The sequence below is a fragment of the Gymnodraco acuticeps genome, unplaced genomic scaffold (assembly GCF_902827175.1).
Source record: "Gymnodraco acuticeps unplaced genomic scaffold, fGymAcu1.1, whole genome shotgun sequence".
Taxonomy (NCBI): Eukaryota; Metazoa; Chordata; class Actinopteri; order Perciformes; family Bathydraconidae; genus Gymnodraco; species Gymnodraco acuticeps.
Window position 1 is genome coordinate 348,936 of NW_022990449.1, and position 23,396 is coordinate 372,331.

Sequence of the window (23,396 nt, forward strand, 5' to 3'; positions counted from 1 at the left end):
AGAGGGTTTATCAGAGCAGAAAGAAGTGAGCAGTGTCAGTGAACCAAAACACAAATATGGCAGGAAACCAACATAAATAGCTAGACAATGTTACAATAAAATAATGAAAATGCTGAGTTAGTGATAATAATAATTGAGTTCATCATTAAGGGAGATTTCACCAAACACCTAGCAGTGGGTAGTGGTTTAAATTAGCTTAACATTACCATTAATGCATCAATAATAATAATTTTAAAAAAATAACACATACGGTATTGAAAAATTTACTTTAGAGACAAGTTCAGCTTAAAAATAATGATTTGTGCATTTAATGTAAAAAATGATTGTGTTTTTCATTAGACCCTCGAAAAAAGTGAAGACAAGTATGCTGTGAACAGTATGTGTCTCACTTTATTGTTCTGATAGGTTGCTGTGAAACAGGAAGGTAATCAGAAGTCATCAGTGTGTGTAAATCAGTTTATTGCAAGAAGACCACTGGGAACATCTTCCTCTCTCTGAACTCTGCCCAGAGGTCCTCATCAACAACAAAAAGGATTTACACACCGTTGAAGAGCATAACACGACATTAATTAGCCGAACTGTTGCAGGACTACAATCTAAATACAGTATATATATGTGGAATATAACTGCTCATCAGAAGTTCGTGTTTCTAATAGCATATCCCTCTGATGTACAATACTTTTTTCATCTTGAAATGCATTTAAATTACACACAAAATAATCGGAATCATGGAAGAGGCATGCAAACCCACCAGTATTTATCTCTACCTGAAAATATACCAAAGCCACTTCCCGTATAATAACCTGTGAATATTAAACACGGCTCTACAGCGCTCTCTTGTGGCCGCAGAAGGACACTTTTAATTAACCCTATGAGCATTACAATTCTTCAGCTAAAAACTAAGATCAAATCAAAATATCTTCCACATTTGTAATTTAGAACACATGCTGAAACAGAGTAACAATACTGCTGACACAGGTGTTTTTTTGGCTCAAAGACAAGCAGGAGAATAGCAACAAGTTAGCTTTGAAGCCTCCAAAATACAAGTGATGGAACAAGAGTTAAAGCACTGTGTTTTAAGAAACGTTATGTTGTGAAAGTTCAAAGAACGGACTTCCTTATCGGAAAGTCAATCTCCCACAACCATCACTCATCATTTATTCGACGTTCAAGACTCTCGTGCATCATCGTCGAAAAAACCACCGGGTTTGTGCCAATATACAAATGTTGCAATATCTTTTCAAACTATACAAAACTTATAAATGATCTATTCTTAAATATAAACAACATCAAATCCGTTTCCAGTACTCAGATTATATATTAGGTATACAGTACACTGTACAGTATTCAAAGAGTCCCGTTAAAATACACTGTACACGATCCAAAGGGCGGGGAACTGGCGGTAAGACATGATCTTTGAATAAATTAATTCATAAATAAATCATGATTATGTCTTCCCAGCAACAGTGATGTCCTTGGGTCCTCTCAAGACTTACACACACACATGCACACACACGCAACCTGACTCTTAAGTACTCCTACTATTCTAAAAATACTTTTGGCTTTAAGAGGTAAACTCAACTCAAAATCTAATTCTTAAATATGTACAATAGAGGGAGCTCTAAAGTCAGTAGTTATATGTTAGAGTACCTGTAGAGGCTTTGCAATGAGAGAACAATCAATAAAGTGACAGTGCTGGATGCCAGTGGCAGGCAGATCCCTTCCCTATGTGGGTTTTACCAAAGGAAAATAAAGCCTATGTGTAGTAGTGGATAAGCCTGTAGAATATGTGGAAAGTATTAAATATGTGGATTCCGTCAGTGCAAAGCTAAAGTCGACTTGGGGCTCGTACAGCATGCTGTGTCCGCAGGTACTGAGCATCCAGACATGGTAAAGCATTTGGAGAGTATTTCTGAAATCACAAAATAGTCACTGGATCGTACAGCTTGGTGACTGATCCAGTTGTGCATAAGAGAATCCCATACATCAGTTAATATTATATAATCTTCAAATATATATACAGCCTGTTTTTTTACTTAAAAATACCTTAATTGTGTGCTTTTATTCCAAACATTTATGTACAAAGAGTAACAAACAATCCAGCTAAAAATGGCTCTGCAGGATTTCCCTCTTTCCTCCGTCAGTTACAGTAGCAGCTCCTGCAGCATCAGTCCTGTCGGTGTTCACACACTCCAGCCTACCTCCCGGTGCTGGGACTCTCTTCACGCCTCCGTCGGGTCCAAAAAAAGTCCTCTGTCTTCTGTCTTGTGTGTATTGCACCAAAGATAAATCATATGGAGCTCTAATTTCTGTCTAAAAGTAAAAGGTTTCAGGGTGCAGAGAATCTGGAAGCCATGTGAGGTTTCCTCCATGGACATGAGGAACAAGAAGACAGGAAGAGGGAGAAGGGGGTCAGTGGATGTCTCGACACATGGGCAGGTTGACGAAGACGAAGACGTTGAACTCGATGAGGATGGAGATGCAGAGAAAGATGGCGTACAAGATGATGCAGGCCAAGCCCAGTCGCCAGTCCAGAGTCCATTTGTTCAAATGGACACCGAGAACCTGTAAATATGGAGGAATCAGTAAGAGGGAGGAAATGATGACTACAGCACACAACTATTCTAAACACTTAGAGATTATAAACACTGTTTGTAAGCAATTCTTGTTTGAATGATATGATTCAAGGGTGTAGGGACTATAGAGCGTATACTGTATGGCCCAATTCCAAACCGCCCCCTATACCCTACCCCTACACACTACCCCTCCGTTGGGTTATGAAGCCCTCAAACAGCGAGTCTGCATCAGTGCTGACTCCACCTGCAGCTCCACCTGACCGGACTCAATGCTGTGCGTGTCCGTCAGGAAACAAGCTGTTTACTAATAGTTCCGTGGAAACATTCATTGATAAACTGCACAACAAGAGCTATTTCATATCTTCATAAAGATGTTAATAACTTCATGGTCACCTCGTGTTTGTTTAAACTTTGGATCGTTTACTCATGTCTAGTCTAGAAAACGGTAAAAGTTGTGTATATTTACTCTGACTTTTGCGAAAACTAAGCGGCTTCTAAACATCAGATTTTAAAACAAAAATATGTTTACAAAAAATATATTTATAATAATATATATATTTTTAGAGTTTTATTTGAGTTATTTTGAATCCAAGAGATGCTGATTTGAGACCGTTGTTAAGTATTATGGCATTTCCTGTTACTGCCGGAGAGAGGGGAGTTTGTCCCAAAGCTTGCCGCTGTATTTACACCCTCCATCTGAAAGAAGGAGGAGCCTCTTTAAGCTGCGAGTGTGACTACAGACGGAGTTCACTCCATCACGGACGGAGGGTGAGTGGGTAGGGTGTGGTTTGGAATTGGGCCTAAGAATCTTCATGCAGTCATCGTGACATTAACCATTGGTCAAAACATTTCTTTCTCGCTTGATACACATTTGATTGATATAAGAGTTGGCCTTAATGGCTGGTTTAAAGCCTCATCCATTCAGCATTATGTTCCTTTGGTCCATTATGGTCCCATTAGGAGCAGGGCTGCGTTTCACTTCTCTTATTTTGAATTTCCTCGCTCCCGTTGACAAATCAACTTCCGGTGATCCGTCCCAGTGGCCTTATTTCTGCCTGAGGAGCGAGGAGCGATAATGGAGGAGCGATAACCGAGGAACCACCAGACCATCCTCCGATGAAATCCTCAGATACTCGCCCCGCCCCCTTACTGTGTATCGCTCACTGATTGGACGATGCAGTGCATGCACTGATCTGATGCTTCTTGACATGAGAGCAGTTTCCCAGCGGAGTGAAGAAAATACATGAACCTCACGGGAGTCACTCCTCAGTTTATACCGTGTTTTGTTTCAATTAATGTTTCATTTAGTTACAAATATGTGATATATCTGAACAACAAAGTGGTCAAAAATCATTTTATTCATTTTTTGGAAACATTTTCATGATCGCTTTTTTCGTTTTACATTTTCATTTATTGTCATTTCCATTCAGTCAGTCATTAAGTGCTATTAAAATGTTAATGTGCTACATACCACAAACACACAAAGTGTGCAATCCAATGAATGTTAATCTAACTGGGTTTTGATAGATAACATATCTCTTTTTCTTCTCTCAATTATTTTATTTCTATTGTGCACTCTAATCAATATTAATCAAACTATTGTTCGTTTATACATTTTAAGAATGGCGTTTATCTTTTTTGAGAATGAGTTCTTATTTAATTTTATTTATTTGGGTCTACAACAGATGATACAAATGTTTGTGTCAGTAAATGTGTACTAACCGAGGCGGGGGGGTGTGTGTAAATAACGGGGACAGAGCTGCTGTCAGACGATCAGCTGTGCGGCGTCATCACAAACGGACGTCGCTTCACGTGATGCTCCGGAGGAAAGGACGTCCCATTGCTCTTAAAGGTCCCATGTCATGGCCATTTCCACTGATCATAATTCCATTGTTGAGGTCTACTAGAATAGATTTATATTGTGCAATTTTCCAAACTCACATTGGTTTCGCATACAGCATCTCTGTAAAGTACGTGTATTCAGCAGTATTCACTCTCTCCACTAAACGGCTCGTTGCAGCTCTTGCCCCCCCCCCCCTCCCTGTGAGCCCAGTGTGCTCCGATTGGTCGGGACCAGTCGGGACGTTGTGAATCGCGCTGAGCTCCGTGGAGGTGTGGTTTCCTTGTTTAGCGAAAGCGAAACACAGCTGAGCACACACAAAGTCACAGCCGAAGTAAAAACAATAAGTGTGGCTTGATATTGAGTAAGAAAAAGGTTGATAAACGCTGTGAGAATGGGTCTGCAGAGAGAATGGGTCTGCAGAGAGAATGGGTCTGTAGAGAGAACGGGTCTGCAGAGAGAATGGGTCTGCAGAGAGAATGGGTCTGCAGAGAGAATGGGTCTGCAGAGAGAATGGGTCTGCAGAGAGAACGGGTCTGCTGTGAGAATGGGTCTGCAGAGAGAATGGGTCTGTAGAGAGAATGGGTCTGCAGAGAGAATGGGTCTGTAGAGAGAATGGGTCTGCAGAGAGAATGGGTCTGCAGAGAGAACGGGTCTGCAGAGAGAATGGGTCTGCAGAGAGAACGGGTCTGCAGAGAGAACGGGTCTGCAGAGAGAACGGGTCTGCAGAGAGAATGGGTCTGCTGAGAGAATGGGTCTGCAGAGAGAACGGGTCTGCAGAGAGAACGGGTCTGCTGAGAGAATGGGTCTGTAGAGAGAATGGGTCTGCAGAGAGAACGGGTCTGCAGAGAGAACGGGTCTGCTGAGAGAATGGGTCTGTAGAGAGAACGGGTCTGCAGAGAGAATGGGTCTGTAGAGAGAATGGGTCTGTAGAGAGAACGGGTCTGCAGAGAGAATGGGTCTGCAGAGAGAACGGGTCTGCAGAGAGAATGGGTCTGTAGAGAGAATGGGTCTGTAGAGAGAACGGGTCTGCAGAGAGAATGGGTCTGCAGAGAGAACGGGTCTGCAGAGAGAATGGGTTCTGTAGAGAGAACGGGTCCTGCAGAGAGAATGGGTCTGCAGAGAGAATGGGTCTGCAGAGAGAATGGGTCTGTAGAGAGAACGGGTCTGCAGAGAGAATGGGTCTGTAGAGAGAACGGGTCTGCAGAGAGAATGGGTCTGTAGAGAGAACGGGTCTGCTGAGAGAATGGGTCTGCAGAGAGAACGGGTCTGCTGAGAGAATGGGTCTGCAGAGAGAACGGGTCTGCTGAGAGAATGGGTCTGTAGAGAGAACGGGTCTGCTGAGAGAATGGGTCTGCAGAGAGAATGGGTCTGTAGAGAGAACGGGTCTGCTGAGAGAATGGGTCTGCAGAGAGAATGGGTCTGCAGAGAGAATGGGTCTGCAGAGAGAACGGGTCTGCAGAGAGAATGGGTCTGCAGAGAGAACGGGTCTGCTGAGAGAATGGGTCTGCAGAGAGAATGGGTCTGTAGAGAGAACGGGTCTGCTGAGAGAATGGGTCTGTAGAGAGAACGGGTCTGCTGAGAGAATGGGTCTGCAGAGAGGAATGGGTCTGCAGAGAGAATGGGTCTGTAGAGAGAACGGGTCTGCAGAGAGAATGGGTCTGCAGAGAGAATGGGTCTGCAGAGAGAATGGGTCTGCAGAGAGAATGGGTCCTGCAGAGAGAACGGGTCTGCTGTGAGAATGGGTCTGCAGAGAGAATGGGTCTGTGGAGAGAATGGGTCTGCAGAGAGAATGGGTCTGTAGAGAGAATGGGTCTGCAGAGAGAATGGGTCTGCAGAGAGAACGGGTCTGCAGAGAGAATGGGTCTGCAGAGAGAACGGGTCTGCAGAGAGAACGGGTCTGCAGAGAGAACGGGTCTGCAGAGAGAATGGGTCTGCTGAGAGAATGGGTCTGCAGAGAGAACGGGTCTGCAGAGAGAACGGGTCTGCTGAGAGAATGGGTCTGTAGAGAGAATGGGTCTGCAGAGAGAACGGGTCTGCAGAGAGAACGGGTCTGCTGAGAGAATGGGTCTGTAGAGAGAACGGTCTGCAGAGAGAATGGGTCTGTAGAGAGAATGGGTCTGTAGAGAGAACGGGTCTGCAGAGAGAATGGGTCTGCAGAGAGAACGGGTCTGCAGAGAGAATGGGTCTGTAGAGAGAATGGGTCTGTAGAGAGAACGGGTCTGCAGAGAGAATGGGTCTGTAGAGAGAACGGGTCTGCAGAGAGAATGGGTCTGCAGAGAGAATGGGTCTGCAGAGAGAATGGGTCTGTAGAGAGAACGGGTCTGCAGAGAGAATGGGTCTGTAGAGAGAACGGGTCTGCAGAGAGAATGGGTCTGTAGAGAGAACGGGTCTGCTGAGAGAATGGGTCTGCAGAGAGAACGGGTCTGCTGAGAGAATGGGTCTGCAGAGAGAACGGGTCTGCTGAGAGAATGGGTCTGTAGAGAGAACGGGTCTGCTGAGAGAATGGGTCTGCAGAGAGAACGGGTCTGCAGAGAGAACGGGTCTGCTGAGAGAATGGGTCTGCAGAGAGAATGGGTCTGCAGAGAGAACGGGTCTGCAGAGAGAACGGGTCTGTAGAGAGAACGGGTCTGCTGAGAGAATGGGTCTGCAGAGAGAATGGGTCTGCAGAGAGAATGGGTCTGCAGAGAGAACGGGTCTGCAGAGAGAATGGGTCTGCTGAGAGAACGGGTCTGCAGAGAGAACGGGTCTGCTGAGAGAATGGGTCTGCAGAGAGAATGGGTCTGTAGAGAGAACGGGTCTGCTGAGAGAATGGGTCTGTAGAGAGAACGGGTCTGCTGAGAGAATGGGTCTGCAGAGAGAATGGGTCTGCAGAGAGAATGGGTCTGCAGAGAGAATGGGTCTGCTGAGAGAATGGGTCTGCAGAGAGAATGGGTCTGCTGAGAGAATGGGTCTGTAGAGAGAACGGGTCTGCAGAGAGAATGGGTCTGCAGAGAGAACGGGTCTGCTGAGAGAATGGGTCTGTAGAGAGAACGGGTCTGCAGAGAGAATGGGTCTGTAGAGAGAACGGGTCTGCAGAGAGAATGGGTCTGCAGAGAGAACGGGTCTGCAGAGAGAACGGGTCTGCAGAGAGAACGGGTCTGCTGAGAGAACGGGTCTGCTGAGAGAATGGGTCTGCAGAGAGAACGGGTCTGCAGAGAGAACGGGTCTGCAGAGAGAATGGGTCTGCTGAGAGAACGGGTCTGCTGAGAGAATGGGTCTGCTGAGAGAATGGGTCTGCTGAGAGAACGGGTCTGCTGAGAGAACGGGTCTGCTGAGAGAATGGGTCTGCAGAGAGAACGGGTCTGCTGAGAGAACGGGTCTGCTGAGAGAATGGGTCTGCTGAGAGAACGGGTCTGCTGAGAGAACGGGTCTGCTGAGAGAATGGGTCTGCAGAGAGAACGGGTCTGCAGAGAGAACGGGTCTGCAGAGAGAATGGGTCTGCTGAGAGAACGGGTCTGCTGAGAGAATGGGTCTGCAGAGAGAACGGGTCTGCAGAGAGAACGGGTCTGCAGAGAGAATGGGTCTGCAGAGAGAATGGGTCTGCAGAGAGAACGGGTCTGCTGAGAGAATGGGTCTGCAGAGAGAATGGGTCTGCAGAGAGAACGGGTCTGTAGAGAGAATGGGTCTGCAGTGAGAATGGGTCTGCAGAGAGAATGGGTCTGCAGAGAGAATGGGTCTGCAGAGAGAATGGGTCTGCAGAGAGAATGGGTCTGCAGAGAGAATGGGTCTGCTGAGAGAATGGGTCTGCAGAGAGAATGGGTCTGCAGAGAGAACGGGTCTGCTGAGAGAATGGGTCTGCAGAGAGAATGGGTCTGTAGAGAGAATGGGTCTGCAGAGAGAATGGGTCTGCAGAGAGAATTTGTCTGCAGAGAGAATGGGTCTGCTGAGAGAATGGGTCTGCAGAGAGAATGGGTCTGCAGAGAGAACGGGTCTGCTGAGAGAATGGGTCTGCAGAGAGAATGGGTCTGTAGAGAGAACGGGTCTGTAGAGAGAATGGGTCTGCTGTGAGAATGGGTCTGCAGAGAGAATGGGTCTGCAGAGAGAATGGGTCTGCAGAGAGAATGGGTCTGCAGAGAGAATGGGTCTGCAGAGAGAACGGGTCTGCAGACCCGTTCTCTCTGCAGAGAGAACGGGTCTGCAGAGAGAACGGGTCTGCAGAGAGAATGGGTCTGCAGAGAGAATGGGTCTGCAGAGAGAATGGGTCTGCAGAGAGAACGGGTCTGCAGAGAGAATGGGTCTGCAGAGAGAATGGGTCTGCAGAGAGAACGGGTCTGCAGAGAGAATGGGTCTGCAGAGAGAATGGGTCTGCAGAGAGAACGGGTCTGCAGAGAGAACGGGTCTGCTGTGAGAATGGGTCTGCAGAGAGAATGGGTCTGCAGAGAGAATGGGTCTGTAGAGAGAATGGGTCTGTAGAGAGAATGGGTCTGCAGAGAGAATGGGTCTGTAGAGAGAATGGGTCTGCAGAGAGAATGGGTCTGTAGAGAGAATGGGTCTGCAGAGAGAATGGGTCTGCAGAGAGATGGGTCTGTAGAGAGAATGGGTCTGCAGAGAGAATGGGTCTGTAGAGAGAATGGGTCTGCAGAGAGAACGGGTCTGCAGAGAGAATGGGTCTGCAGAGAGAATGGGTCTGCAGAGAGAACGGGTCTGCAGAGAGAACGGGTCTGCTGTGAGAATGGGTCTGCAGAGAGAATGGGTCTGCAGAGAGAATTTTGCCGCGATCCCAACTGTCTGTTATCAGCCTGCAGCCAGGGAGGAGAGATCAGCAGAGCTGCATGCACTGAGTGTGTGAGGAAGTCCGTGGATTGGTCAATTTGGACCAATCAGCGGGGGCTTAACGTAACGGCTCCGCGGACGTAACGTAACGGCTCCACGGATTGGTCCATTTCGTTCCGGGTACGGATGACATCATGTGTACCCGGAAGAATCAAATGGACAGTGACGTATCTCCAACGAGGCGTTTTGGGGAGGTATTTTCTGTGTTAGAGTTTTACTCCCTACATGGTGTACTTTGAGGGTTTTGACTCTGCACACCGTTTACATGCATAAAAACATTCATAACACACAAGGGGACGGGTACTAACCGGAAAAGCATTTCCCTGCCATGGTCTTTATTTCATTTCATTTCAAACCTATATTTAACCAGGTCGGTCCCATTGAGATAATTGATCTCTTTTTCAAGGGAGACCTGCAGGTCTGGGAGATAATCAAATGTATTTTTGCTTTCGACGATTATTAAAAAAAGATAATTAAGATAAAACACACACTAAGATATCCCTTTGTAAATATATGTCTATGGTTTGATTCAAAACGACCAAGATGTTGGATGAATGTATTTAAGCCCCCAGAATCACAGCCCAATTCAGTGACATGTAACGTATGTGGAACTTACTGTGACGAATACTGAGGCCAGCAGGAGCCCGACAGAGAAAATGAGTCCTCTGCTGTTGAGATGGATCTGAGGAGAGAAACAGAGGTTACAGCAAAAGCTGCCTCTGACCTGACACACACACAAAACATCCTGTATTTATGACTTGTATTACACCTATTAGAATCTATTGTTCTCCTCCTGTGAAGAGTAATCAACGGAGCACATGCTATCTTCTGAGTGTTAGGTGATAAACTGCAGTGCGTGGGTGTCTTTGTGTACGACTCCTAGCTGTTCTGCACTGAATATGACAGACTAACGTCCTTCATGAACACAGCTGTTCTATTCTGGTCGGAGTCCAGCAGAACTCCCTCTGGAGAGCACTCACGGTAGAGCCGTAGTCGACGCAGAGCGTCTGCACCGCCCAGGGCAGACCCCAGGCCCACCAGGATGTCAAACACATTACTGCCGATGGAGTTGGAGATGGCCATGTCCCCCAGACCTGAGGCAAGGAGAGCAACACTGTCAGGTCTGTACAGTCTCGAGACGAGTCATGATGCAAGCTGCTGAGTGACGCCACTCCTCCTCTAAACAGCACCTCACTCAACACAAATATGTACTTCCTGTGTGTGTTTACCTTGCCGTGCGACTATAAGACTCGCCATGCAGTCTGGGACGCTGGTGCCTGCTGCTAGGAACGTGATGCCCATGATCACATCTGGGATGCCCAAAGTGAAGCCTATCACAGTCACCTGAAGAGAATAGGATATTAATACATAGTTCAAAAGTGTGAAGGCTACATTAGGAACATCTGGGATTGAATTAAATAGGTGTAACAGTTAGTATGAAGCCTTTTACACTGAACAACTGTAGCTTGATAATTAAAAAAAAGACGTCAGTGATTCTGATCCTGTTTGGATTTGTCAGGTAAGAATTCATTCAAATCTTAATAATTCTTACCCACCAAGGTATATATTTAAATATAAATGCTATTTACAGAAGTGCAGAGTGCACATTTGAACATTTAACTTAAAATGCATAGATCCTTTATTTATTTCATTCTAAAATTGAGCAATTGTCATAACCGACGCCTCTGGAGTTGTTTTCCAAACTTAGTAATATCCCTTCAAACCAATCGGGGGAATCACTTCCGAGTGTGTTATAAGCTAAACGTTCATTATGTCACAGGCTAACGTGACTTCCTGTTATAATGTGAAAGTGCAGATGCTGTCTGCAATTTAAGATTTTCAAAAAATAACCCTTTTATCGTCCTCTGCATATAAATATTCTCATTACAAAATCAAAGAGTTTAAACCTTTTTTGTACAGTCCCAAAAACTAAGGATTAGAACCTTCAAGTTTTATGCAGGCAATTATTTCAATGGTTAAAGATCAGCACGTGTTTTCACTGACCATCCAGACCATGATGTAGGAGAGGCCAGCGATCCAGATGGTGGCGGTGAAGAAGGAGACCATGAACCACCTCTCCCAGCGCCGCTTGGCACAGTTGGGCACGGTGAAGAACAGAAGCAGAGACAGCGGCCACATGGTGATCCACTTCAGCTTGTTCCCCGCCCCGGCTGGAGGGAGAGAAGACGGTGATGGGACAATGAAATCATGATGTGTTCCGTGGTAGCACTAAAACCAAACATCAGAAAGTCATCAGTACCTGGAATTTTGAAAGGCACCGAGGGGCCGGAGTCTCCATCTTCCCCCTCTCCCTCCTCGTCGTTCTCGTTGTTCTCGTTATCCTCGTTCTCGTTCTCTGTCTCGTTCCCAGACTCCAGTCGCTGGAGTGTACACCTGCCGTTCAGACCCTGCTCAGCTCCGCCCATCCCGTTCTCTAAGCCCCGCCTCCCCTGAGCCCTGGCGGCAGAGTCGGAGTCGCCGTTGGTGATGCGGTTGACCCGAGTCTCACTGGTGTTGATCAGTCTTTGTCTCTGGAAGGGAATATAGAACATGAGTATAGAAAACATTAAGATAACGTTCATTAACGCGTTTCCAAATGCTGTTTAATAGCACGAATAGCAGTGCGTCAGATACATTTTGTCTTCATTTATTTATACCATATAAACAAAAGCCTCCCATATTTGTCTGAAGCAGAAGTTAATGTTGTTTCTCTTCTTTCAGACAAAATGGGTTTGTTTGGCTTGGACTCACTGCAGGCTGTATTCAGCAGCAGACAGGTGCCTGAGAGAAAATGTTTAAAGTATCATTTATTCCACTTCCTGTTGAGGCCACCCAGGGTTATTCAGTTATGCTAAGATGCTGGTTTGGAAGGGATTTCTCAAAGTAACTGACTTTTTGCTTGAGGGTAGCTTTGCCGCTTCTCAACTTTTTAATGTATTTGTAATAGTTTGCACCTTGTTTAACTACACAACTCAATATAGAGTCCAACCGGTTTCGTTTAGCCGGTATTTACCGGACTTTGACTGGAAGAATCTGTAGAAGTCTGGCAAATTTAAATCCCTTGGGTCGTATTGTCCGGTCTGACACAAATTAAATGAAAGTGTATTTAAAAAAAGTCAGAGCAGACTAGCCGCTCGCACCGATGCCAAAAGAGTGCACCGAGATGCCATCACTGTGAGGACAGCGCTCATTGTGCCGCCGGGCGCACCAGAATGATGCTTCGGGACCATGTTTTTCAGAGGAAACCATTTTGTGATGCACACGCACTTACTGCTTAGCAGTGGTGACCATAGACTGTATATATCCACTGTACAAGCAATACATGACTAATATATATAGGTGACACTATGCAGACTCACTTTTTTCAATAGTAATTTTCAAAAAACCAACATGCATTGATGATGTCATTACATATAAAGCCTTTTTATCAATGGTTTTCAAGCTCAAAAATAAACAGCGATAACATCTGAACAGAATATTTCCCTACTGTCCAGTAAATTGAAATCTAACCGGTCACGTTGACCAGCACAACAACGGAAACGCTGGTGTACACAGTATCACAGTGCATGTGCACGTGTGGTGTATATGTAGTGCTATACACCTGTCTCGTAAAATAGGATCCTGTGTTGAATCCCAACAGAGCCTCAAACCAGAGTTGTCTATATGTCAAATCATCAAGATCTGCACTTGAAGTCGGCACAGCAATGCAAAATACAGCACCTGACCCGCCCCCTGACATTTGACAAATCAGTTTGGCAACCTGACCCGACACCAGACCCATGATCCTCTAATGCAGTGGTTCTCAAACTTTTTTCAATAATGTACACCCTTTGAAAAAAAAAATGCAGCCAAGTACCCCCTGATCAGCGCAAAAACTATTTGTTAAGGAAAAATGCCTATATAAAGAGGTACAGTACAGAGCTGCACCATCAGTGTCTGATTTATTAAAACAACAACATTGTAACTGAGAAACACTTAAATGCTACATTTCAAATGTTTACAATCCATCACTAAATTCATGGCAAACCAATTTTAACATCATGCAATAACACTAAGACGACATTAGTTGCATTGAACTGATCTTTTTAATAAGTTACTTAATGTAGTGAAACATGGGCTTGAGCTTCACTGAGGATCTTTGTCATTCTGACAGGGAGGCAACCTGCAGTTATTACACTCTGCGTTTTGAAATATGTGTAACTCTGTTCATATAAAACCCACACTGCTCAAACTTCCTTACTTTTCTCAAAATTGGTTTATTTATTCATTCATTTTGGGGCGTGGGGAATAAAGAGAAAAAATATATGAGCATTTTATGAGCATGGGATTTTGACCCCTCATTCCTCATATAAACATATGCATAATGCTGCACTATACTTTGCGGCCACAAGCCGTTGCCAAGCAACGCTTATTGTTTCGGTGTCCTTTGATAAGCAGGCAGTCATATAATTAACTAGAACAAGTTGGATCTGACAGATTTGGACTTAGACGCGAGTAAAGTCTAACCGGACGCGAGAGAGAGATCAGATCAGCTGCTGCTGACGGAGAACACGCAGCTCTGCATGATCACAGCTCCGCCGCTGTGACGGACCGTTGAGTGGAGCAAAAATAAATACACTAAGAGTTAGACCTAACACACTTAGCTAGTTTATCTACTCTGGAACTAGCTATACTAGTTATACATATATTTATTCTTTACTGTCGGATCACTCATTACAGGTTCAGCGAGCTGCACGAGACTAACGGGCTGGTCAGGAGAGGGAGAGGAAAAAGAGAGCACCCCGTTTATTGTTCCCATTTTATTATCCAGAATTACTGTAGACTTTTGAATAAAGTAGTTCATCTACTATTAGTAGTTTGTTTAAATGCATTGCTTATGTTGTTTTTTCATTAACATAAAATAAATCTCACGTACCCCCTGCAGTACTGCAACGTACTCCTAGGGGTCCGCGTACCCCCATTTGAGAAACCACTGCTCTAATGCACCGAACCTTGGAGAGTACTTGTGCAAGTGTATTGATGCATATAGAGGATTAAATTAATTAGGGTGAATGCAGCACAGGGGTTCATTAAGCGTAAACCAGTAAAATCAGAGGGTCAGCTTTATGATCCCTCCTCCTGCAGTGGAGAAACTAAACTTAAAATTGCTCCTGTTTTGGATATAGTGGATAATAATTTGGATAACGAATGTACCTCGTTGATGAGCATGCGAGAGGCCATGGTGAGGCGGGTCCTAGGGGAGAAGTGACTAGTGATCATGATCCTCATGCCGGCCTCAGAGAAAGACAGCTGGTGTGGGGTACGCAAACAGCAGCTCATCCACCATCAGCACCGACGGCGGTACAGTGGAAGTTAGCTAGAAAGACGAGAACACACACACACACACACACACACACACACACACACACACACACCACACACATTGACCTGACTGTAGTGCTGGTGGTTTGCTTAATCCAACTGAAAGCACAATTAGTCATCAGTCAAAAATCATGTGAAAGTAATTCTTATGTTTTTTTGTATTAAAAAGCAAGAAACATAATGTTTAAGGGGAGAAAAGGTGTTTTTTGTATGTATTGCTAACATTGTCTTATTATTGAAAGAATGGAAAAAAGAAAGAGTGAAAAAGTGTTTTTCCGCCTCTGCTCTCCAAAGCCTCTTCATGGGTGGTACTGGTTTGATTGTCAGCTGAGTCAGACTGTGCTGCTGACTCTAGCTAACAGGCTAATTAGCATCTAAACTGACCTGAACATGCAGGTAAGTTTTCAGGCTGCTAGATGTGCTGCAGCTAATGAGCTATCTCTCTATGTTGCAAGAGAAAGTGTCACTGAGAGTTATTTCCTCGAGCAAAAAGCCATCCCGGGCAAAAGATAGTCTTGAGTAAGCAAAAAAGTAGAAAGGTACTGCCTCATTTTCACTTTCTTCAACAAGCTTGCAATGTCAGAACACCATTTGAATTCATCCACTGGGTTCCACGTTTGGATGTGATCCCAGCCTTTTTTAACAGGCCTGGAAGATGAGAGGTCTGGTTCTATAGGCCTCAGCAGACTGCGGCACTGTGAGATCCATTGGCTGAGTACACATTGGTCGACAGCTCATTTCGCTGTCCCTTATGTCCTTTCTTTGGCTTATTAAAAACTAATCTACGCACTGTCAACCTTCAACCTGTCAACATTCACAATATCAGCCATAATCGGTTCATTTCCCTCCAAGGCTTTACATCAATTTGAAACCTTGAAGTGGACTTCGACAATGAAGCTGGGTATGCTTTAGGGCGGGGCTACCTTGTGACTGACAGATGGCTTTCACGGTGTTGTCCATGTTTTCATCTTAGAACTTTAACCCTTTTTGCAAAATGATTTTGGTTCGTGAAAGTGAATTGTATTAATGTTAATTAATAATTACTTTAACTTTGACCTTGATGATGTTGGGCTTTCAACGTGCCACCTATCAGATAACAGATAACAGTTTTCACCAAATGGCACTGCACCCAAACTCGCGGTGAGCACAGAGCAACATCGTGTATCATGTATGCAGTTTTAGGGTTGGTTGAACTAAGATCCTCCCTGTTGTGTCACTTGCGTGAAAATAACAAGATAGCAACAGCCACAAATAGTGCTGCGTACCGGTACGCCGAACCGGTACTGGACTTGTAAAAAGTTTCGGTTCAAGTCCGGTTAAAACCGGAACGTCGGGAACCGGTACTTGGACTCGCAAAAAAACTAGCACTTACGTATATTCTGGTGTCTGTGGTTATTTAAACATTCCTTGATACACGTTATTCAGCGTCAATAAATGAGTGCTAATCCCAGTGTGCTCAGTGTACAACATCACATGTCATTTCACCTTCGATTCACGGTTTGAAAACGTAGCATTTCGCCACATGCTAATGCTAACCGGAAGTGAAGAATTTTCAGAATAAAAGTATTAAATTAATAGTGTGAACTTCCGGTTTCTTCAGAATAAAACTGATTTAAATTAAATAGTGTATTTAATTCAAAATTACGCCATATCAACATTGATTTTAATTTCTAACAGTATGTATGTACATCACTATGTATGTAGTATGTACTGTATAATGTACACATGTAGAGTTGTAGAAAATACATGGTGTACAGACAGTACAGTACACTCTGACTGTACAGTCACTACAGTGTAGCCTATACTGTATAGTAGGTGTGTAACAGTGTAATGCGTATAGTCTACTCTACACTCTTCCTTTCAGCAACGTTTTAGGGATTTAGGCTCAGTCAGCTCAGGGACTGTTTGGTTACTTTAGTTTGGTAAATGAAATAAATGTTTGAACTTTGTAGTAGTTCACTGTAGTTGCTGTCATAAGTCATTTGTAGACTAAGTGGCAAAAAGTGTTTTTTTTTACATTTGTACTTTGTAGAGAAATGTAGACACAAGTTGGAAGGGAGCACAATAAACCTGACGAGTTTGAATTTGAGTTGATTATGAGTTAATTTCAATTGATAATTAGCTCACAATAAGTTCACTTAGTTACTCACACAACTTGACACAAGCCATGGGTTCAGGTCCGGACTTATAAGTCCGGACCTGAACCTGAACCTCTGGACTTGAGTCCGGACCTGAACCTGAATGTGAGTCCAGGTACGCAGCACTAGCCACAAACCAATGGTCATGGCTACGTCTTCTTCCACAGTCTAGGATTTTGATGCAGCCCACTTGAACACATCGGCCCTGTCCACCATCTGCTCAAACAACCGCCACCCATGTTCTCTCGGGGCATCGCTCTGAGAATCACATGCAGAACAAGCTGACGGAGCAGGCTGGGCTAATGCTGGTTGGAGGCTGGGAGGATGAACACAGGCCTTACCCAGCATCTTGTGCCACTCTCTTTTAGCTGTTGTTGTGTCCCACACTATACTTTACCTTTAAGGGCAGAGAGACAGAAAATGGTCTACTTATCAGAACCAGATACCACCACAGAGGAGTGCTGTGGTGTTGCTGAGCGGAAGGCATTCATTGTATTATTTCTTCTTCTCGCCTACAAGCCCTTAATGGCCAGGCGCCATCTTACCTTAAAGAACTCATTATACCCTACTGTCCTACTAGGGCATTGCGTTCCAAGAATGCAGGGTTGTTGGTTGTTCCTAGAGTCTCTAAAAGTACAATGGGAGCCAGAGCCTTTTCTTATCAAGCTCCACATTTGTGGAATCAGCTTCCAGTTTGTGTTCGGGCGGCAGACACCCTATCCGTTTTTAAGAGTGCGCTTAAGACCTTCCTTTTTGATAAAGCTTATAGTTAGGGCTGATTAGATTCAGCCCCTAGTTTTGCTGATATAGGCTTAGTTTGTCGGGGGACATCTTACTTCTTCCTTCTCTCTGTCTATACCTGTGTACTCTCATGTTCCGATTAACCCAGCTTCCCCAAATGTCTTTCTTTTTGGTGTCTATATACGCCGGGATCCGGAGTCATGGATGATCCTGCAGTCCTGTGTCCTGGATTGCGAGCCCTGGATCTTGAGTTGTGGCTGTGGTCCTGGATCATAAGTCCTGGATGGATATCCTCGTGGATTCATCTTCCTATTATACACACATGCATTTCCAAACATTTGGACTACCTATGTTGCAAATGTATTATCTTTTCAATTTACACACGGTATCTATTGCACGTCTGTCCGTCCTGGGAGAGGGATCCCTCCTCTGTTGCTCTCCCTGAGGTTTCTCCCATTTTTCCCTTTAAACTGTGGGTTTTCTCTGGAAGTTTTTCCTTGTACGATGTGAGGGTCTAAGGACAGAGGGTCTAAGGACAGAGGGTGTCGTATTGTCATACTGATATTCTGTACACACTGTGAAGTCCACTGAGACAAATGTAACATTTGTGATATTGGGCTATATAAATAAACATTGATTGATTGATTGATTGATTGATTGATGTTAATTCTGCATAATCCAGACATTTTGGGAGTGACCATGCGGCCTACTCCATGCCTGAAAAGAGAAGCCAATGCAGAACGGTCTTTAATGTTCATTTTTAACAATCAACAGGTGTGACTACAAGTGGTTGAAGAAGGAGGCAGATTGTATAGAAGTGTAAGAGAAAATTACCCCACTTCCGTTGATGGTCTTTACTTCCGGTTTCAAGTGTTCTTACGTACAAAATGATGTTCATTTTAGTAATGTATGGTCCTATTCAGGGTAAACAGGATTATAAGAGGCGTATGCTCACAACTTTTACCAACTTCATGGAAGTTGTTATATTTAGGTCGCCTAGATATGTCTTGTACAGCATTTTCTTGTGATTTGCTCTGCGCTCGTGTGTCAATTCTGGCTCCCAAAAGAATGCAATCGTTGATGACCAACATGCCAGAATGTTAGTCCACAAGCAGATGGTTGGACATCCATTATGGACATTATTGGACATTCATTATGTAAGGGGAACTTGATCTTTGCTTAATAGGCATTATCGCACTAAGTTCATAGCCCAAAAAAGAGACAGAACTTTGTCCATACATTTATCCTTGACTGTCTTATCCTGGAGCTGAACAAAAATAGATGTGAGTGGTGCCCTAGCTGCCTTTATGTACAGTGTGCAGAGATGAGCAGCTATGCACTCTTTAGAGGGCAAAGTCAGTATAAAATGGAGCACAATGTTCTACCTTTCTTGAGCAGGACTGCAGTCGCGTCACACGTGACATTATCCTCCAGATCAGTGCTTCCTGTCAGCCCATTGGACAGATTCACAGAACCTTTCTTTCGCCGGGCGAAGTAGCGATGCGCCCTACCGTTAAACCTGCCAATGACAAATGAATTAAGAAGGGGGCCACAACTTTTTCAACTCAATGCAACAAGAATGATCGTATACTGATGATGACACTCACTTCATGATGAGGATGTAGATTGCATACATGAGAATCAGGATAAGAGACTCCCACCTGCACACAAACACAAGGTCAGTAAAAGGTATACGGTCATAAAAAGAGGAAAGAGAGAGCATATTACTCACCAGCAAACCTCCTCATCGTATATGAACTAAAAAGGCGGGACAAGAGGACAGAAAAGAACATTAGGTGGATGCAGTATTTGAAAGTGAGATTGATTTTGCTTCTCAACATCTACTCCACTAGAGGGCATGACCAATCCAGAGCTCAGACTGACAGATAAAGGTCAAAGCATGACATTTGCTTCATTATCTTACTACTTAACTACTAGACAGTGAAAAGATAAAGTCATGGGTCAGGCTGTAACAACCTGTTCAATGGTGGCATTGTCCTGCTGATTTATACATGTATGAGAGATAGAGATAAAAAATAGAGATATAGTCTTAGAGAGTACTTCTTTCTCCAAACATTTATTTGCAGTTGTAGTGGAAGCCTATATTAGTGATACAAAAAAGTCCATCCTTATCTTTACGACAATTATTGATACAAATATGTAAAAACACTCATTTATTACTCAACACATTTCTGTTTAAAAATGTAAAAATCACAGCAAAATAACGATAAAGTATCAAATGTGAAATTAATTATTGGCAAAATTGCAATGCAGTGTTTTGTTCACTGTATTACATTGGATTGTTATTATACAAGCATTAATATTAACATTTGACTGTTTTAAGCAAAGACCATTTTGAGCATTGCATTAGGCATAGGTAGAAATTAAAAGAGTAGAAATAAAACAATTCTAAAATATAAATATCTGGAAAAAATAATCGGGAACACTTTATTTATCGTCATCAAAACTGTACTTTAGTTTGATGATTAGTTAATATACTTTCTAAGTGAAGTGTTTGTTTCTTTTCTTGTGTTTTGTCGGTAGATCATTTTGCCCCTTGTGAAGGTACCAGCATATTTAACCTGCTGAGAGTTATTGGATGAACTTGGCACACAGCTTCAGCCTTTCATGATGACACACTACATATTTTCATGGAACCAAAGCACATTTAAGAAATCCACATTAACAGTGGCCGAACAGTATGTTTTATTGGCTTTGTAATACATATGAAGTGCATATCGAGTGTTGATTTCAAAGCTGGGAACCATAAAATGCACTTTCAAACTGGCCTCATAGTGAGTCTTTCTGCTCTAACCACACACTTGATCATATGAATAAACCCTCTTACCACAATGAGGGCCTGTTGATGGAAAATGTGGTAATAAGTCGAATCTCGGAGTAGAGCCCAGTGAGAGAGCTTCACTGCCTGCAAGGGAAAAAAGGGAAAGCGGAGATAAGGACAACGATAAGTACGCAAGTCGTAGTCTTATAATAACACTCATCCTCGCTGAAGTTACCGCAGCACGGAGATACAGAACCGCCCTCTGAGATCATTACCATACTGAGGTCAACACGGGAGCTGACCTCCTGACTCACAATTATTGAAAAAGTCAAACGAAAGGTACCATCCTACGTGGGAAAGGTGCCGATGTGTTTATGTAATCAGACACAAGGGCAGGAGCCCACAGTGCAGTGACTAACTAACGCTGGATCACTCCCCCTCACACACTCATACTGGGGGGGGGGCTTGGGGATCACGTGATCAGGATGCAATAAAAGGAACGTGTATTATTTGTACAGGTAACTAGTCATTGGACTACAAACAGAATACATTTTAAAGTAACCCCCCCAACCCTGCCTAGAAGTCCCATCTTGCATGTGCCCCTCCCAGCTGTGGAATTGTTTGCTGCTGCGAGGATAAGTTAAAGCATAACAAAGCTTTAAAATGTTTGCTTGTACTCTCTTTCACTGTAATAGTGTAGATGGAGCCCGCTCTGAACATCCTGCCAACAGTAACAAACAGTTCTGAGGTGGAGCGGGCGTACTGAAGATGATTTGACTGCCCTCCTCCCTCATTATATCACTTTGATTACGTAATGCACAACCTGGGATTGCATCACTGTTTGAGGTCCAGTGCATTATCTTTCAGAGCAGAGAGTTTATCCTTGTACTCCGCTCATTTCATTTCCATAATATATCCCGGCATGTCGGATATGATCAGAGGGAGGCTGCGCTACATCATGTTGTTTCTGCATCTCATGCAACACACAGCAGTGAGGAGGCATGTCTGGGAGTCGCAGTTATGTTGGGTCTATTAACACTGGATTGGTAATGGGCATGAAATTGTATTTTTTGGTATAACCACTTGTATAAGCAACCTTGTTGTATTTACTTAACTTGTAATTATCTACTGCAAACAAAATAACTTGTATCTGGGCCCAGACAGCGTGTGCACATGCGTTTTGTTTAAGCCAATCACTTCTGATCTGATCTGGATTCGGCTTTTAGTGCATTTTAAACTTTGACACCCTAATGATTCAACTAAGGGCTATAAAGTATCGTTAACTGTTGGCTTATTTAATTATACAGATGCATCATTCATTAGACCTAGCCGTCAGTGCAGCCATGTTCCAGTGATGTGCTTGTGTTTCTATATTTTTAGAACGAAACAAGTAAAAAGGGATTTATTTTGAACTTAGGCACGCTTAGAAGTCCCTTTTGTGTTGCAGTGTGTTGCAGCACAGAGATACAAACTGTATTGTGTTGGGACGTTGTACTTAAGGCTTGTTTAGCACATCGAGCATAAGAGCATGATAAAAGAAGAAATCAGTGATACGTTTGTCAATGTGTATTCAGGACTGTGCTGAAACGTTTTAACACTGAACTCTGTTCTTTTTCGAGAAGAAAGCCACATGAAAGATACCTGACTACTCGGTGAGAGATAAAATGATGAAAAGATGTTGTGACAGCAAAGGTTACATCTGTAGGCAAGCCCTTAGAGGCAAGTGAAAACAAAACATTCTTGAGGAACTGGTGAAACAACAAGGCTACAAGTTACTTTCTTTAAAACCCTAGCTAGAATTACCGCCTTGCAGTTGTATGTGTATCATACGTGCAAAACAGTGAAATTGCAGTTTACGTTCATGTCTTTCAAAATGTCATCACTTCATCATCATTTTATTCTGTTAGACCGTATGAAATTGTTAAAATCAGCATAAGAATACCTGGCCAAGCTTGTGTTTTGTAAGACCTAGGTGAACTAGACCTTTAGCTACATGTATTGTGTCACAGCAAGTTTGGTAATGTGACAAGCATTTCTTTAGAACATAAAGGAACGTTGAATTGCTGTCTCTTGTTGCCTTAAAAAGTATTATAACAAAAAGCAAAGGATTCTGACAAAAACAATGGCCCCATGACATCCCTGACGTCGGGCCCAAAATACTTTTTCCCATTGACTTACATTGGGAAAGGGACATCTGTAAATCAGCAGATCAACGCAGTAAATGTGCTAAAAGCTAAATCTAGTTATTATTCCTCTCAATTCATTTAACTAAGTGGAGACCGGACATGATGCTGCCGTTACACAGTGGATTGGAGGCGGGGCTAAAGGAAAACAAAAGTGTGCATGCTCTATGGAACCAATGGATGCTAAAGACTGCTGGAAGATCCAAGTATTTCTGTTCTTGAGTCAGTCCATTTTCTCTGAGAGATTAGCGGGGCCCCATCTCCTGTTCTCTTCACACATCCATGGTGAAATTGCAGGATATATCTAAACCAAATCTACATGGTTTACCCCCCCAGACCCCCCCAATAAAGCAAAACTGAACATTTTAGAGTGGCCTTTTATTGTGGCCAGCCTAAGGCACACCTGTGCAATAATCATGCTGTCTAATCAGCATCTTGATATGCCACACCTGTGAGGTGGGATGGATTATCTCGGCAAAGGAGAAGTGCTCACTATCACAGATTGTTTCAGATTTGTGAACAATATTTGAGAGAAATGGTTATTTTGTGTATAGAAAATGTTTTAGATCTTTGAGTTCATCATGAAAAATGGGAGCAAAAACAAAAGCGTTGCATTTATATTTGTGTTCAGTGTATATGCATGTACTGTATGCATGAGTACTCTCTGCCACTGGGCGTTAATGTGGCTGAACACACACTTAAAGGTGACATTAGGCTGTGGGGTTCACTCTGGTAAATGGCAGCAGGTCAGCAGCGCTCTGATGACATCATACCTGTCCAGCGAAGAAGCCGCACACACCGATGATGCAGAGGATGTTGAAGACGGCCGAGCCCACGATGGTCCCCACACCCACGTCACCTTTGGTGATGAACACCCCTGGGGAGAGAAGGAAACACACGCAGCATTATGACCCCACAGAGACACAGACGTGTTGTACACTAGCTGACCTTTCACATCGC

At 43.8% G+C, this 23,396-nt stretch overlaps 1 protein-coding gene across 1 annotated transcript; it reads right to left on the minus strand.

Moving 5' to 3' along the window:
* Window positions 1-372: 372 nt before the first annotated feature.
* On the minus strand, window positions 373-23,326 carry LOC117552327 (sodium/potassium/calcium exchanger 3-like; the record flags this gene model as incomplete). Its single annotated transcript, XM_034225703.1, is given in 15 exon segments — window positions 373-2,565; window positions 9,848-9,913; window positions 10,212-10,259; window positions 10,261-10,325; window positions 10,461-10,575; window positions 11,236-11,402; window positions 11,492-11,762; window positions 14,425-14,529; window positions 14,531-14,572; window positions 14,574-14,587; window positions 18,857-18,990; window positions 19,079-19,132; window positions 19,204-19,229; window positions 20,320-20,397; window positions 23,210-23,326. Coding segments are annotated over 15 exon segments (1,455 nt in total), but the record flags the coding sequence as incomplete, so codon positions are not given.
* Window positions 23,327-23,396: the final 70 nt, after the last annotated feature.